This window comes from Oncorhynchus keta, chromosome 28, assembly GCF_023373465.1.
Source record: "Oncorhynchus keta strain PuntledgeMale-10-30-2019 chromosome 28, Oket_V2, whole genome shotgun sequence".
NCBI lineage: Eukaryota > Metazoa > Chordata > Actinopteri > Salmoniformes > Salmonidae > Oncorhynchus > Oncorhynchus keta.
Window position 1 is genome coordinate 71,280,147 of NC_068448.1, and position 15,444 is coordinate 71,295,590.

The window sequence follows — 15,444 nt, forward strand, 5'->3', positions numbered from 1 at the left end:
AACCCACAACCCTGGCGTTGCAAGTGCCACGCTCCACCAATTGAGCCACACAGGACTTTATTTAATATTTATTTAACTAGGCAAGTCAATTTAGAACAAATTCTTATTTACAATAAATTGCCTACCCCGGCCAAACTCTAACCTGGACGATGTTGGGCCAATTGTGCGCCGCCCTATTGGACTACCAATCACGGCCGATTGTGATACAACAGCCTGGAATCTAACCAGGTTCTGTAGTGACACCTCTAGCACTGAGATGCAGTGCTTTAGACCATTGCGCCACTCGGGAGCCCAATTTAATGGAACGGGTTGGCCCCATCTAGACGATTGGCATCATTTTTTAATACCAAAACTTTGATTTGGTGTGAACTAGCTTAACGACAGACAAACTGCTTGGGAAGTTGAAAAATGTAGGCCGCATCCAGGACAAATGTAACATGGCCTTCAGTCAGACTATGTTGCCGATGGTCACTCTGACAGAGCTCCAGAGTTCCTTTGTGGAGATGGGAGAACCTTGCGGAAGGACAACCATCTCTGCAGCACTCCACCAATCTGGCCACTTTAGAGTGGCCAGACAGAAGCCACTCCTCAGTAAAAGGTACAGGACAGCCTGCTTGGAGTTTGTGAAAAGGCACCTAAAGGACTCTCAGACTGTGAGAAACTGGATTCTCTGGTCTGATGAAACCAAGATTCAACTCTTTGGCCTTAACCCTCTGCAACATGGATAGATGGAAATCGGCACATAATACTACAAATGAAGAAACATATCCTACATGCATATTAGAGGTCGACCGATTAATGGAAATGGCCGATTAATTAGGGCCGATTTCAAGTTTTCACAACAATCGGAAATCTGTATTTTTGGACACCGATTTTGCCGATTATTATTAATTTATTTATTTTACAACTTTATTTAACTAGGTAAGTCAGTTAAGAACACATTCTTATTTTCAATGACGGCCTAGGAACGGTGGGTTAACTGCCTTGTTCAGGGACAGAACAACAGATTTTTAACTTGTCAGCTCAGGGATTCAATCTTGCAACCTTACGGTTAACTAGTCCAACGCTCTAACCACCTGACTCACGAGAAGCCTGCCTTTTACGCGAATGCAGTAAGAAGCCAAGGCAATATTAAGCTGATCCACCCCTTTTTCTTTTAAAGAAGCCAAGGTAGGTTGCTAGCTGGTATTAAACTTATCTTATAAAAAATAATCAATTATAATCACTAGTTATAACTACACATGGTTGATGATATTACTAGTTTATCTAGCATGTCCTGCATTGCATATAATTGACGCCGTGCGCATTCGCGAAAAAGGACTGTCGTTGCTCCAATGTGTACCTAACCATAACCATCAATGCCTTTCTCAAAATCAATACACAGAAGTATATATTTTTAAACCTGCATATTTAGCTAAAGGAAATCCAGGTTAGCAGGCAATATTACCCAGGTGAAATTGTGTCACTTCTCTTGCGTTCATTGCACTCAGAGTCAGGGTATATGCAACAGTTTGGGCCGCCTGGCTCATTGCGAATTAATTTGCCAGAATTGTACGTAATTATGACATAACATTGAAGGTTGTGCAATGTAACAAGAATATTTAGACTGATGGATGCCACCCGATGGATAAAATACGGAACGGTTCTGTATTTCACTGAAAGTATAAACGTTTCATTTTCGAGATGATAGTTCATTAATATGGTAGAATCCGGAAACTAAGGCTCGTATTTCTGTGTGTTATTATGTTATTAAGTCTGATTTGATAGAGCAGTCTGACTGAGTGGTGGTAGGCACCAGCAGGCTCGTAAGCATTCATTCAAACAGCACTTTCGTGCGTTTTGCCAGCAGCTCTTCGCAATGCTCCAAGCATTGTGCTATTTATGACTTCAAGTCCATCAACTCCCGAGATTGGGCCGGTGTAACTGATGTGAAATGGCTAGCTAGTTTGCGAGGTGCACGCTAATAGCGTTTCAAACGTCAGTCACTGAGACTTGGAGTGGTTGTTCCCCTTGCTCTGCATGGGTAACGCTGCTTCGAGGGTGGCTGTGGTCGATGTGTTCCTGGTTCGAGCCCAGGTAGCGGCGAGGAGAGGGACGGAAGCTATACTGTTACACTGGCAATACTAAAGTGCCTATAAGAACATCCAATAGTCAAAGGTATAGGAAATACAAATCGTAGAGAGAGAAATAGTCCTATAATTCCTATAATACCTACAACCTAAAACTTCTTACCTGGGAATATTGAAGACTCATGTTAAAAGGAACCACCAGCTTTCATATGTTCTCATGTTCTGAGCAAGGAACTTAAACATTAGCTTTCTTACATGGCACATATTACAATTTTACTTTCTTCTCCAGCACTTTGTTTTTGCATTACTTAAACCAAATTGAACATGTTTCATTATTTATTTGAGGCTAAAGTGATTTTATTGATGTATTATATTAAGTTAAAATAAGTGTTCATTCAGTATTGTTATAATTGTCATTATTACAACAACAAATAATTAAATCGGCCCTCGGTTTTTGGCCCCCCAATAATCATAATCGGTGTTGAAAAATCATGATCGGTCGACCTCTAATGCATATTCAACTACCTGGAAATGTTGAGTTAGGACGTAGACATTTTTGAGCTGGTATGGAGAGCGAGAAATCTGTGGCAAAAGTGAGCTTCCCTAGCAACTGATCATTGTGCAAATTAATTGATGCTTTCAATAAACATTTGGAGAGGAAAAATATTTTACATGTCAACAATCCTTTGATTCTTAGCCAACCCAGACTGTTTGTCCTAAATAACCCACCTTTCTTGGCCCTATTGTTTAAATATTCACGCGGTTAAAGTTAACATCCCTAATCCACACATCGCAGGACAGTCCTTCACACGTCTGCGTCCTCCAGAGGCCAACCCAGACATAAAATGGGAATCTTTGTTCTCACCCCCCCCCGATCTGAGGGAGGTGGTGTCAATATCCTACTAAACTCAAAAGGGGAATGGGTGACTGACCACCATGCCCCATCCCCCCTGCCTCCTCTCCCAGTCCCACCCCCAGCATGGGGCCCACGGGCTGCGCAAACAGGCCTCAGCAGCAGCCTGCCTGACATCTCAGCACAGGAGGAGGGGTGGGTCAGTGTGTGAGACACAAAAGCAGATGGGGGGGCCCTAGATAGGGGCTGGGTCTGCCCCACCAGAAAGGGGACCCAGATTCTTAGACAAATGGCCTCTAGAGAGGAGAGACCTAGGAGGGGGGAGCCACCCCGCAGGTCCTCTGGGGGAAGAGGAGGCTTCTTTCAGACACGGGAGCATGAGGGCCATCAATCCCACAATGAAAGGAGCTCCAAAACCAGCAGCCACCCCCTCCCCCCTAGCACTCACAGTGAGTTAAAGTTGTTGCAACCACTTCTCTCTGAAATGGGCAGAATGGGTGGAGCAGAAAATCAGAGGACAGAGGGAAAGATAATTATGCCCCAGTGCAAAACCAAACCCTAGCCAAAAACAAACCCCAGGACTACCTGGCTTGATAACTCCTTGCTGTCCCCAGTCCACCTGGCCGTGCTGCTGCTCCAGTTTCAACTGTTCTGCCTACGGCTATGGAACCCGGACCTGTTCACCGGATGTGCTACCTGTCCCAGACCTGCTGTTTTCAACTCTCTAGAGACAGCAGGAGCGGTAGAGATACTCTGAACGATCGGCTATGAAAAGCCAATTTACTCCTGAGGTGCTGACCTGTTGCACCCTCTACAACCACTATGATTATTATTATTTGACCATGCTGGTCATTTATGAACATTTTGGCCATGTTCTGTTATTATCTCCACCCGGCACAGCCAGAAGAGGACTGGCCACCCCTCAGAGCCTGGTTCCTCTATAGGTTTCTTCCTAGGTTCTGGCCTTTCTAGGGAGTTTTTCCTAGCCACCGTGCTTCTACACCTGCATTGCTTGCTGTTTGGGGTTTTAAGCTGGGTTTCTGTACAGCACTTTGTGACATCAGCTGATGTAAGAAGGGATTTATAAATATATTTGATTGATTGCCAAATCCTCTAGACATTTCCCGTGGCTCTGGGTGGACTGGGTTGGTGGAAGTAGTATTGGGAAATAGTTCCACCTACCCAATCTGTCTTGTAGGTCAGGTTGAGTTTCCACCATATTGCTTAGACTCATTTGATTCCTGTAGATCAAAGTGTCTAGCGGCTGGGGATAGAGTGTTGAAGTCATGGTATCGGTCTGGCATTGGTGTTCAACTCAAAATGTAGAGAAGAGAATGTTCTGGCAACTTTCTATAAGGACAGAGCACAGCACGGTACTCCTGCTACAGAACAGAGAACACAGCATCAGTTCTTACAATATTTCATTAACTAGAGGCTTCTGCCGTGGCCCCTAATGGTCAAGAATATCCCATAATTGTATAAGAATTTGGGTACCATATAATCTGCAGTTAGGCAAAAGAGATAAAAGAGCCAGATTGGAATCTCATTTGTTTTCTGAAGAGAAAAACCATGAAAGTGGATATGGGTAGAATCTAGATAGTTGGATGCTGTCCATGCATTTCCCAAGCGGGATATGAAATTGACTCTAAAAGCTTGATCTCTGCGTTTTGTGCTAAACAGTAAACATTGGTAATACATTATCATGCTATGAAACGTGGCAGGTATCGTCGAACAGCAAACACTTGGCTAGTCCCATCCCACTGCATGTTCAGGAGGACTTTGAGTGCTGCGTATGATGTACGACGCAGCCCCCTGCAAGATAAGGCCTTGCCAAATATCATTGTTTATGTACCGCATTCCACCCATGCGGCTTTGCCCAGATACGTGTTATCAGCATAGGTAAACAAACGCTGGGGCCAGAACACTGTGGCTTCTCAGCAGCACACAACCGAGCTGGGACGCTCACAAGCATTCCCACTTCAAACACTGCACTCGCACTTCAGAAATAATAGAATTGGGGACAGGATATAACTAACCTGAGACATTATCCAAGGTTTGGCAAGCAATGCCTGTTTGTCAGCACTCAGCATGTATCCCAGGCCCATGCAGAGGAAAAAAGTTCACAAGGGCGGTGATAAACAGTGCAAATGAAATTCCGCTCTCTTAAAAGTAAACTAATCTCAACCATCTCTATAGGCGTATAGGCTTAAGGGTTGCCCATCTCCAAGCATCAAGCATGAGCACGGTCAATGACAGTTTCCAGCAGGCAAACAACTATGCATGAGGCCTCATCATGGCAGTTAGCTAAAGGAGTCAACATTGCCCCACCAGGAACGGCAAGGATGAAGACATGGGAGCATTAGGATAAAGTTGAACTTAGAAACCATGGAGCAGCCAGTGCACTAAAGATGACAACTGCAATCCGCTCTGCCTTATGATCTTCTGTCTCCTGTAACAACCGATATTAATAGCGGTTAGGAGAGATTCTATTAATGCTTCAGTTTAGCAAATAGATGGAACATCTGGCAAATACAGCAAAATAAGCCTGTAGTCACTAACTGTACTTGCATTAGTCTATCAAGAGTAAATCAGTGTTTGTGTGCTTTTTCCAAATAGGCAGCACATCATACATTTACTCCTACACAATCATCAATTCAGCCACTCTGTCAATACACAGTCAATGCAATCATGTTCCATTTCCTTTCGCACAGCGTCTTTGCTGTGGGCGAGAAAAATGTAATCGCTCACTGGGCCGCTGTGCTCCATTGAATACATTTGGTTGGGTTCAAACCTGCCATGAGTCGCGATTTGTGCCAAGCCGCAGCAGTAGAGTCAAACATGGACGGCTCATGTTTCCCATAAACTGGGAGAAGGGAGCCCAAAGCACATCCATGTTGTAACCAGAGTTTTGATCTGTGCTTATCAAATTAGCCCCTGAATCTTTCTGTGGGTTTTGGAGATCTGCAGGTGAATTAGGAAAGAAGCCGTTGTATAAACCGACAGATTAATGGAAGCAACGATACTTCACTTTCAGGGACCGAAGCCAATCACATAAGGAAGGCATGCAAGTGGTGCATTGTATACATTTCTTACTGTGTTTGCGCAACATGTTATGAAGGAGCGTACTAAGCCTCTCACAGCGTGAGGCGGACGACGAGGAAATTCCACAGCCAGCGCAGATCTCCCTCGTCGCTCCAACCAAACTCGCTGCTTCCTTCTTCTCTCACTCTAGGCTGGCTGCTGTAAATGTGTCCGATTCTGAACCCCACTCTCAAAAACAAGACTTTTGCACAGAGGTGATGAAGAAAAGTCTACCTTCGCGTTGCTTCAGTTCGCCACGTTGTCACATTCAACTGAAGCTGATGTGTATTAATTCGATCATGGTCATAGCCTATTTCTTTACAATAGGCCCATTTGTACTTGCTATTGAACAATCACTGCTTTTTCTATGTGAGATTTGCTTTCACAACAAGCATTGAGAATGATTTTGCTGCGGGGGCCAGATTTCTATGCAATGAGATTAATTTCTGCTTGTTTTGTTACATTCTAGGAAATGACTGAGCAAACATGATAACGAATACAAGTGTTTATGAATGAACAGCATGGAGTCAAGCATGGGGTTGGGAGTTTCAGGGCAGAATTCCAGCCAGTCCCTCATGTTAAAGTGTGTGTGTGTGTGGGGGGCTGACATCTTTATGAGGAAGATTGATTCATGGATTTCATTGAGGGAAAAGCTCAAAACAAAATCACAACCTTTTGTGGGCTCACACATTCATCCTTTTTGGAAAAGAAACTGACCGATTCTCTCCCAAACACCTATGCCATGAATCTCCTACAGCTCAACATCTTTGTTTCTTGGCAGGGGGGGAAAATAGACCCTGTCACTTTAAATCTCTACGCCTGCTAGAGGCTACCCATCCCCCACAGTGTTTGTCCCCCTCTTACACTCCCCCTCCCTAATTCTCTGTCAATGCACTATAAAATGTATCCATATGAAAATGATAAATGCATTCAACTGCAAATCTTGGGACTATATGCAGAAATGGGCTAGATGTTGTTTCTCAGGTAGAGAAGAGAGGGTAAAGCAGTGGCCATTATAGACCAGAGGAGCAACCCTCCCCCACTACACCATGTGGCCAAACCTTTGAAAATCCAGCACAGCACAGCACACACAGACACACCACATTGTTACTGATTCAGTGACTTTACAAAGAGAGCACTAAAAGCATTCCAAACCCCATGTCCTGCTCTCACACAGCACATGCACACACACACATATGGTGGGCAAGGTCAATCGACACCGGGACATGCAGCCCTTGCCTCGGCTGACGCCGTGCTGTCATAGACGATACGGGACAATCGCAGTCTCTCCTCCACTCAGCAAAAGCCAATGAATCGACAGGAGTGAGTGAGGAGAGAGATGCTATGACTCAGGTCAGCATCTCCTGCCAGGAGAGAGAGAGAAAGAGAGGTAGAGAGAAAGAGAGAGCGAAAGAAAGAGGTAGAGGAGGGAGAGAGGGGGAGAGGTAGAGACGGGAGAGGTAGGAGGGAGAAAGCGAGAAAGAGAGAAGTAGAAGAGGAGAGAGCGGTAAAGGAGGAGAGAGAGAGGTAGAGGAGGGAGAGATGGAGAGAGCATGGGCAGGGATCTGGCGTTCCTTTGTCTCAACAGAGTGGATGATCAGCTGAAAAGAGCAGAGCACAGCGAAGCTGCATATTTACTACCTCTGCTGCTATCCAGGGAGCCACGGAATCAGTGAGGCCATTACACAACGCATCTAGCAGCCAAAACAGATCATTTTACGGGACCCTTCTTACAGCATTGCAAAACCATTTTACTATTCTGGCTGCTAATGATCTGAGTGGCAGCGATGATTTGGCATGTTGCATGACAATGACTTGTCTCTTCCCACGGACTGGCTCAGAAAAGGGAAAATACATGTTCAATAGTAGCCCAAATGTTTTGGTTGTGTATTGAAGACATATCTTTCTGTTGCTTACAAGAAACCAAGAGTATTGCCATTGACCTATCAAATCCCTCGTGATCTTTAGGACTTGGATGGTTGAAAGGACTACGTTTCTGGTATTGAGGTAGATATGTACATATAGGTAGGGATAAAGTGACTGGGCAACAGGATAGATAAACAGTAGCTGCAGCGTGTGAGGAGTCAAAAAAACAGTTCAATGCAGATAGTTAAAAAGTTAGCCCAGGTAGCTATTTGGTTAACTATTTAGCAGTCTTATGGCTTGGTGGAGGTAACTGTTCAGGATCCTGTTGGTTCCAGACTTAGTGCATCGGTAGCTCAGCCCCAGTGATGTTCTGGGCCGTACGCACTACCTTCTTTCAGCCTCCTGTGGTGGAAGAGGCGTTGTCGTTTCTGTTTCACGAATGTGTTGGTGGGATTGGACCATGATAGATACTTAGTGATGTGAACATGAAGCTCTCAACCCGCTCTACTACAGCCCTGTTGATGTGAATGGGGACGTCCTCGGTTCTCCGTTTCCTGTAGTCCTAGATCAGCTCCTTTGTCTTGCTGACGTTGAGGGAGAGGTTGTTTTCCCTGACACCACACTGCCAGGTCTCTGACCTCATCCCTATAGGCGGTCTCACCGTCGTCATGGTGATCAGGCCAACCACTTTTGTGTTGTCTGCAAACTTAATATTGGTGTTAGAGAGGACTAAGCACACACCCCTGAGGGGCACCTGTGTTGAGGGTCAGCGTGGTGGATGTATTGCCTACCCTCACCACCTGGGGAGACCTGCCAGGAAGTCCAGGATCTAGTTGCAGATCGAGATGTTCAGTCCCTGGGTCCGGAGTTTATGATCTTGGAGGGTACTATGGTGTTGAACGCTGAGCTGTAGTCAATGAACAGCATTCTCACTTAGGTGTTCCTCTTGTCCAGGTGGGAGAGGGCAGTGTGGAGTGCAATAGAGATTGTCATCATCTGTGGATCTGTTGGGCAGCTTCCAAATTAGAGTGAGTCCTGGGTGTCTATGGTGTTGATGTGAGCCAAGACCAGCCTTTCAAACCATTTCATGGCTACAGATGTGAGTGTTAAGGGGCGATAGTCATTTAGACAGGTTACCTTGGTGTTCTTGGGCACAGGAACTATGGTGGTCTGCTTGAAATGTAGGTATTACAGATTGGGAGAGCTTGAAAATGTCAGTGAAGACACTTGCTGGCTGGTCAGGGCATGTTCGGAGCACGCGTCCTGGTAATATGTCTGGCTCCGCGGCCTTGTGAACTTTTATCTAGGCTAACCAAAAAACTGTAGAATGCATTGAACCTACACTGCATTTAGCCTGACGACTCACAATAGAATCTTCCGCATTTGGCCGGAGGAAGCAGTACAGGGAGCCAGGCAACACTGTATTGGCTAACTATCCAGAATTGCCACTTTGTAACCAATTACCAAAGTATCAAGATATTAGGATAGTGTTTGACAACAAGCATAATTTGTGTCTGTGCTTTGGAATGAATGGTAATCATACACAAAGTGATTCATTACCTTGATAAATTTTCAGATATGTGACATAAATCATTTTATTTCAACAAAAACAAAAATAGACACAAGAGCCATTTTAGAGGAGGGAGCTACACAACAGAACAATCACGTTTAATTCATTCCAATTTGCGTGGAAATCCTGAGTAGAATACTTGTAAAAAAAAACTATTTGGAAAACCCCAAAGCCAAAGCATACATTATTTTTTGTTACAACAAAAACTATTAGGCTAGGCTACGTGATAATGGGCTCTGTTAAATAAGTGTGGAATTCTACTACTTGTTGTGATCTTAAATAAGTATCATTCATTCCAGTATCAACACCTCCCTGTCATGCGCCTCAATGGGGAGAGAAATCTTCACTCGTGCTTAAAAAAAATGTTATCTACACAGGACAAACTACACGGATAAATGTGTCTTATAAACGTGCAAACACTTCAAATTAGCTTGTGGATCTCTTGCATATTTCTGTATTTTCCAATAGATTACCACACTTCTATATTTAAATGATCTTTGAAACATTATGAGGCCACATATTTGGCGGAAATATGAATTACGAGCTGCCATACGCAAATAAAATATATAGTCTAATAAAAACGATACATCTATTTTAATCACTGAGCCTTGACAATTGATATGACAAAATAATCTAAATAATTCGGAAATTATATGTGGTTGCGATCTACTTATTGATCTTTATAGACAATGAATCACTGCATCGAGAAGCCTATAATAACCTCTCGCATCGTTACTTATTAAAATAACATAAACAAGATGTCAACTATTGAATTACTGCATTAGCTATTCAATGCCATTTGACAACTATCATTTATATCTTATTAAGGCAATATCAATAGCCAGACGACTACCTACAGCATGTTAACCCTGGATTGTCTCTACATTATTAGAATAATCAGAATTGGTGTTTTGCGACTCTCTTGCAATTTCAAATCACTGGATACAGTCTATAACTGATTGACAAGACACTAACCTCAATAATCGATATGACATAATAGGGTGCTTGCTTACCTGCACAAAAAGTTCCCAGAAGAAGTGCAAAAGTCAGCCAGGAAGCAAACATATTCCTTTAATTAAAAAGAAACACACCAGATGTTCTCCTTTCTAACCTCTTTTCCTTTGCGAACATTTAAAAAGATGATCGGCATTACACAACGAGCCAAATGACCCAAGGCCTTCGATGTCCACAGCACCAAGAGTTCGCGTTGCTTTTGTGTGTACAGTCCCCCAATGCAACAAAATTGCACGGGCTAGAAGTAAGTTTTACATATAAACAAATCCATCGGGAAAGGATCGGTCGATTCCAGGATGTAAAATCGACAAGGTAAAATAAACTCGATGATATAAATAAACAAATGTCTCGCTCCGCGGTGCGCGTTAACCGTTTCTACTCTGTTTCTACTCTGTTGTCGTGAGTCGCTGAGGACAGGGTCCGACATTCACATGCAAGAAACTGAACTGAGTCCAAGATGGCTTCTGAGAGGGGAGTAAGCCAGAGTAAGCACAGTCAGTGGGAAAACCCGGATGTTTAAATAAAATTCAGGAATGCAATCAAAGAGGCATGGGGTGGAGTGCAGTGCAGCAATCCTGGAGCAAAATACTAGGCAGGTAGTAGGACATAGAGGGAATTAAATCAGAGGCTACTAGACGTTGATAATAAAGGTCAACAGGCAAAAATATATAATATGTGGAGGGAATTGCTGATGCCTACATCTAAACAGCAACCTATTTTTGGCTTAACAAAAGTGGTTGGAAAGAAAACCTGGTTTGATTTTTGGAAAATGCTGCACACTATGTTCTGCTTTTTATAAAGGTAAGTATGCTTTCATTACAATATGTTTATTTATCTTAGGCATCATGGGGATCAAGTCAATTAAACCAAATTAAAAAAAGGTTAAATGACCAATGGCAGGTTACTAATATAGCCTATGCTATGTACGTCTCTGAATTAGGTACTTATAAGCCTATCCACATATAATGAATCTTTATGAATACCTGCTATAAGTAGCAAGATCAATTGGTTATTGTAGTTCTAACAGCATATTACAATTACATATTGTATGTGATCAGAGCCATATATGAAGCCAAATACCCTTATATAGAGCCATACATACACTATATGACCAAACGTATGTGGACGCCTGCTCGTCAAACATCTCATTCCAAAGTCATAGCCATTAATATGGAGTTGGTTCACCTTTTGCTGCAATAACAGCCTCCCCACTTCTGGGAAGGCTTTCCACTAGATGTTGGAACATTGCTGCAGGGACTTGCTTCCATTCAACCACAAGAGCTCTAGTGAGGTCGGGCACGAATGTTGGGCGATTAGACCTGGTTCTCAGTCTACGTTCCAATTCATCCCAAAGGTGTTCGATGGGGTTGAGGTCAGGGCTCTGTGCAGGCCAGTCAAGTTCTTCCACACCGATCTCAACTAGCCATTTCTGTATGGACCTTGCTTTGTCATGCTGAAACAGGAAAGGGCCTTCCCCAAACGGTTGCCTCAAAGTTGGAAGCACAGAATTCTCTAGAATGTCATTGTATGCTGTAGTGTTAAGATTTCCCTTCACTGGAACTAAGGGGCCTCGCCCGAACCATGAAAACGAGCCCCAGACCTTTATACCTCCTCCAAACTTTACAGTTGGCACTATGCATTGGGGCAGGTAGCGTTCTCATGGCATTTGCCAAACCCAAATTCTTCTGTCGGAATGCCTGATGGTGAAGCATGATTCATCACTTCAGAGAACATGTTTCCACTGCTCCAGAGTCCAATGGCGGTACACCACTCCAGCCGACGCTTGGCATTGCGCATGGTGATCTTAGGCTTGTGTTTGGCTGCTCCGCCATGGAAACCCATTTCATGAAGCTCCCAATGAACAGCTTTTGTACTGACGTTGCTTCCAGAGGCCGTTTGGAACTCTGTAGTGAGTGTTGCAACCGAGGACAGACAATATTTACGCGCTACGCACTTCAGCACTCGGCGGGCCCATTCTGTGAGTTTGTTTGGCCTACCAATTCGCGGCTGAGCCGTTGTTGCGCCTAGATTTTTCCACTTCACAATAACAGCACTTACAGTTGACCGGGGCTGCTCTAGCAGGGCAGACATTTGACAAACTGACATTTTGTCACTGAGCTCTTCAGTACAGGCCATTTTACTGCCAATGTTTGTCAATGGAGATTGCATGGCTGTGTGTTTGATTTTGTACACCTGTCAGCAACCGGTGTGGCTGAAATAGCCAAATCCACTAATTTGAAGGGGTGTCCACATACTGCTGTATATATAGTGTATCTCTATATGTGTCTGTAGTTGTAAGAAAGTAGTTCAGATGTATCAAAATCTGTCAAAGGGTTATATGTCGTAACTTGGGAAACACGCCATTGTTTTTACACACAATGGACATTGTACAAAGATAATTGGCGTTCATTATGAATTGGTCCAGAACAGCTTTTCAGAACTACGCAGAATAATTAGGCCAAGGAGCCTTGTCACATTGAGTGAGACATAATATTTTAGTGAAGTTATGTAATGAAATGTTATGAACATATACTACTACAGAAACATATTTGTAACAACACAAAGGGATGGTTCCCAAACGGAGCCTCGTCTTCTGAAGTGTTTTACCCACTGGCTAGATATTTCTCATAGTGACAGGAGACATTTTACAGTAGTAGATAGCAGCTGGCCTCCAACTCTCTCTCTCTCTCTCTCTCTCTCTCTCTCTCTCTCTCTCTCTCTCTCTCTCTCTCTCTCCCCCTCTCTCTCTCCCCCTCTCTTTCTCTCTCCCCTCTCTTTCTCTCTCCCCTCTCTTTCTCTCTCCCCCTCTCTCTCTCGCCCCCCCCCTCCCCTCTCTCGCTCTCTCTCTCTCTCTCTCTCTCTCTCTCTCTCTCTCTCTCTCTCTCTCTCTCTCTCTCTCACACACACACACACTCACACAATCACACACTCACACACATACACACACACACCTTCTCTTAGCCGGAGAAGGAAAGATGAGTATTTCTGTGCCTCATCCACAAATCTGTTGAGTAGGTCTGCCAAGGAGCACTCAGCCAAATGAAGAATATGAAAAGCTGTGTACTGTCATTAGATCATCATCGTAATCATTCAAGCAAAGCTAACCGCACCCAACGAAATATGTGACAGTTATTCATTTCATTGCGCATCTCCTGCTCCCACACACACACTCTCTCTCTCATTCTCTCCCCTTTATTCTTGGTTGTTATTCCCTCTGTCTCTGTCTCTGTCTCTGTCTCTGTCTCTGTGTGTGTGTGTGTGTGTGTGTGTGTGTGTGTGTGTGTGTGTGTGTGTGTGTGTGTGTGCGTGTGTGCGTGCGTGCGTGCGTGCGTGCGTGCGTGCGTGCGTGCGTGCGTGCGTGCGTGCGTGTGTGTGTGTGTGTGTGTGTGTGAAAATATTGATCCAGAGCCTCATCTTGCCAGGAGCTGAAGATTTGGAGAACATTGAAACCTAACAATGAAATATCTCCTCTTGTCTGGAGCTCAAGCCTGTAGCACATTGTAAGACTGGATGCCATGCGCTATGGCTTAACTATAAAAAAGTGATCACTGCTTGAATGAGTTATCCAGATTAACTGTCTGCATATAGCAAGGTAGTAACATGTGGATAATTAACATTAGGTGTATTCTGTAATGAGCTTTGAAAATATAGCAGCTGACAGGTTTTAGCCTCCAAAATAGTAAATTCTCATCTAGTCTCATTGTTTTAGTTTGAGACTGGAGTATTTGTGTTAGTTAGTAAGTTACTGGAATGTAAGTGGAAAGAATTTCCAAGTGGAAAGAATTGTAATGATTAAAATGACAGAGAGAGAGAGAGACAAAGTTTGATGGATTGTCCCTTCGCTCGGTGTGCATGTCCCAGGTAACACTTGTAGTGAATGAGTGTACATAGTGTCAGAGATATTGTGCTAAAATATGCACATGCGTAAACTAAAGAATTCTGTGTGAAATACATCTATTCTAAGCATCATAGCCTCCTATAATCATAACCTCCTACCAAGCCGGCAGGTACCCTAGTGGTTATAGCGTTGGTCAGTAACTGAAAGGTTGCTGGATCGAATCCCTGAGCTGACAAGGTAAATATCTGTCGTTCTGCCCCTGAACAAGGGCCACTGTTCCCCGGGAAGCTGTCATTGGAAAAAAAAAAAAAAATTGTTCTTAACTGACTTTCCAGGATAAATAAAAAGTTGTCAGTGATGTCTAAAAATATCATCTGACACCACTGTGTTCTTTTTTTGTCTTCTCTTTTTCCTTCAGCTCTGTCCTGCTCTACAGAATCACACAAATATCCTGCAAAGAGACATATCATGAAAGAGGGACTTAAAGCAAAACGTTTGGTGTCAAGAGTGAGTTTATGTGAGATCAAAACAGCGTAAATTGCAAGGGTGATGTCAGTTGGGAGAGGTATATTATTGACAGGCAGTAATGTGTAAAATGCTCCCTCTTTACATTCATGTTGTTCATATATGATATATCTCTCCACCCTTAATGGTTGCCATGGGAACAGGAGGAAAGGTTACGATTCCTTAAGGTTTCCTTAAGACAGTGGTTGATCGTTGCGGCACCTTTTGTTGAACCTGCCAACACATCCTTTGTGGTTAAACACACTCAGTTTATTCTGTCATGTTTGTATGAAACATTCATCTCACTTAATAAAATGGCATGGTGCACGACAGCTCAGTTTCAAAAAGCTCTGTAGCTTTTAGAAAAATACTAAACGGTGCAAAACTATCATTAGTCAACACGCAGCCCTAATGACCTCCCTCAGACAACCCATAATAATCCACTACAACTGTGGTGTAATTACTCGGTTTGCTGTATTGCAGGCGATGATGATGGACAACAAGCGAAGCTGGATAACAAACGGACATACATCAGACGCAACTTAAAGCACACACTAATCAACATGACGTTTGGATTGTAGGCCTGTTCCGTTTAGGGGCGGTTTTCATACTTCACTACTGTGCTTATCAGTTGGGAGAATGGCAGGGT

At 43.6% G+C, this 15,444-nt stretch overlaps 1 protein-coding gene across 1 annotated transcript in view; it reads right to left on the reverse strand.

The window, feature by feature from the left end:
• Positions 1–10,896, reverse strand: part of LOC118361196 (activin receptor type-2B) — a 71,438-nt gene extending 60,542 nt beyond the window's left edge. The window contains exon 1 of the mRNA XM_052483778.1: positions 10,453–10,896. Within this exon, the coding sequence (XP_052339738.1) occupies positions 10,453–10,504 (52 nt within the window). The 5' untranslated portion in view covers positions 10,505–10,896. The remainder of the gene's footprint in view (positions 1–10,452) is intronic.
• Positions 10,897–15,444: the final 4,548 nt, after the last annotated feature.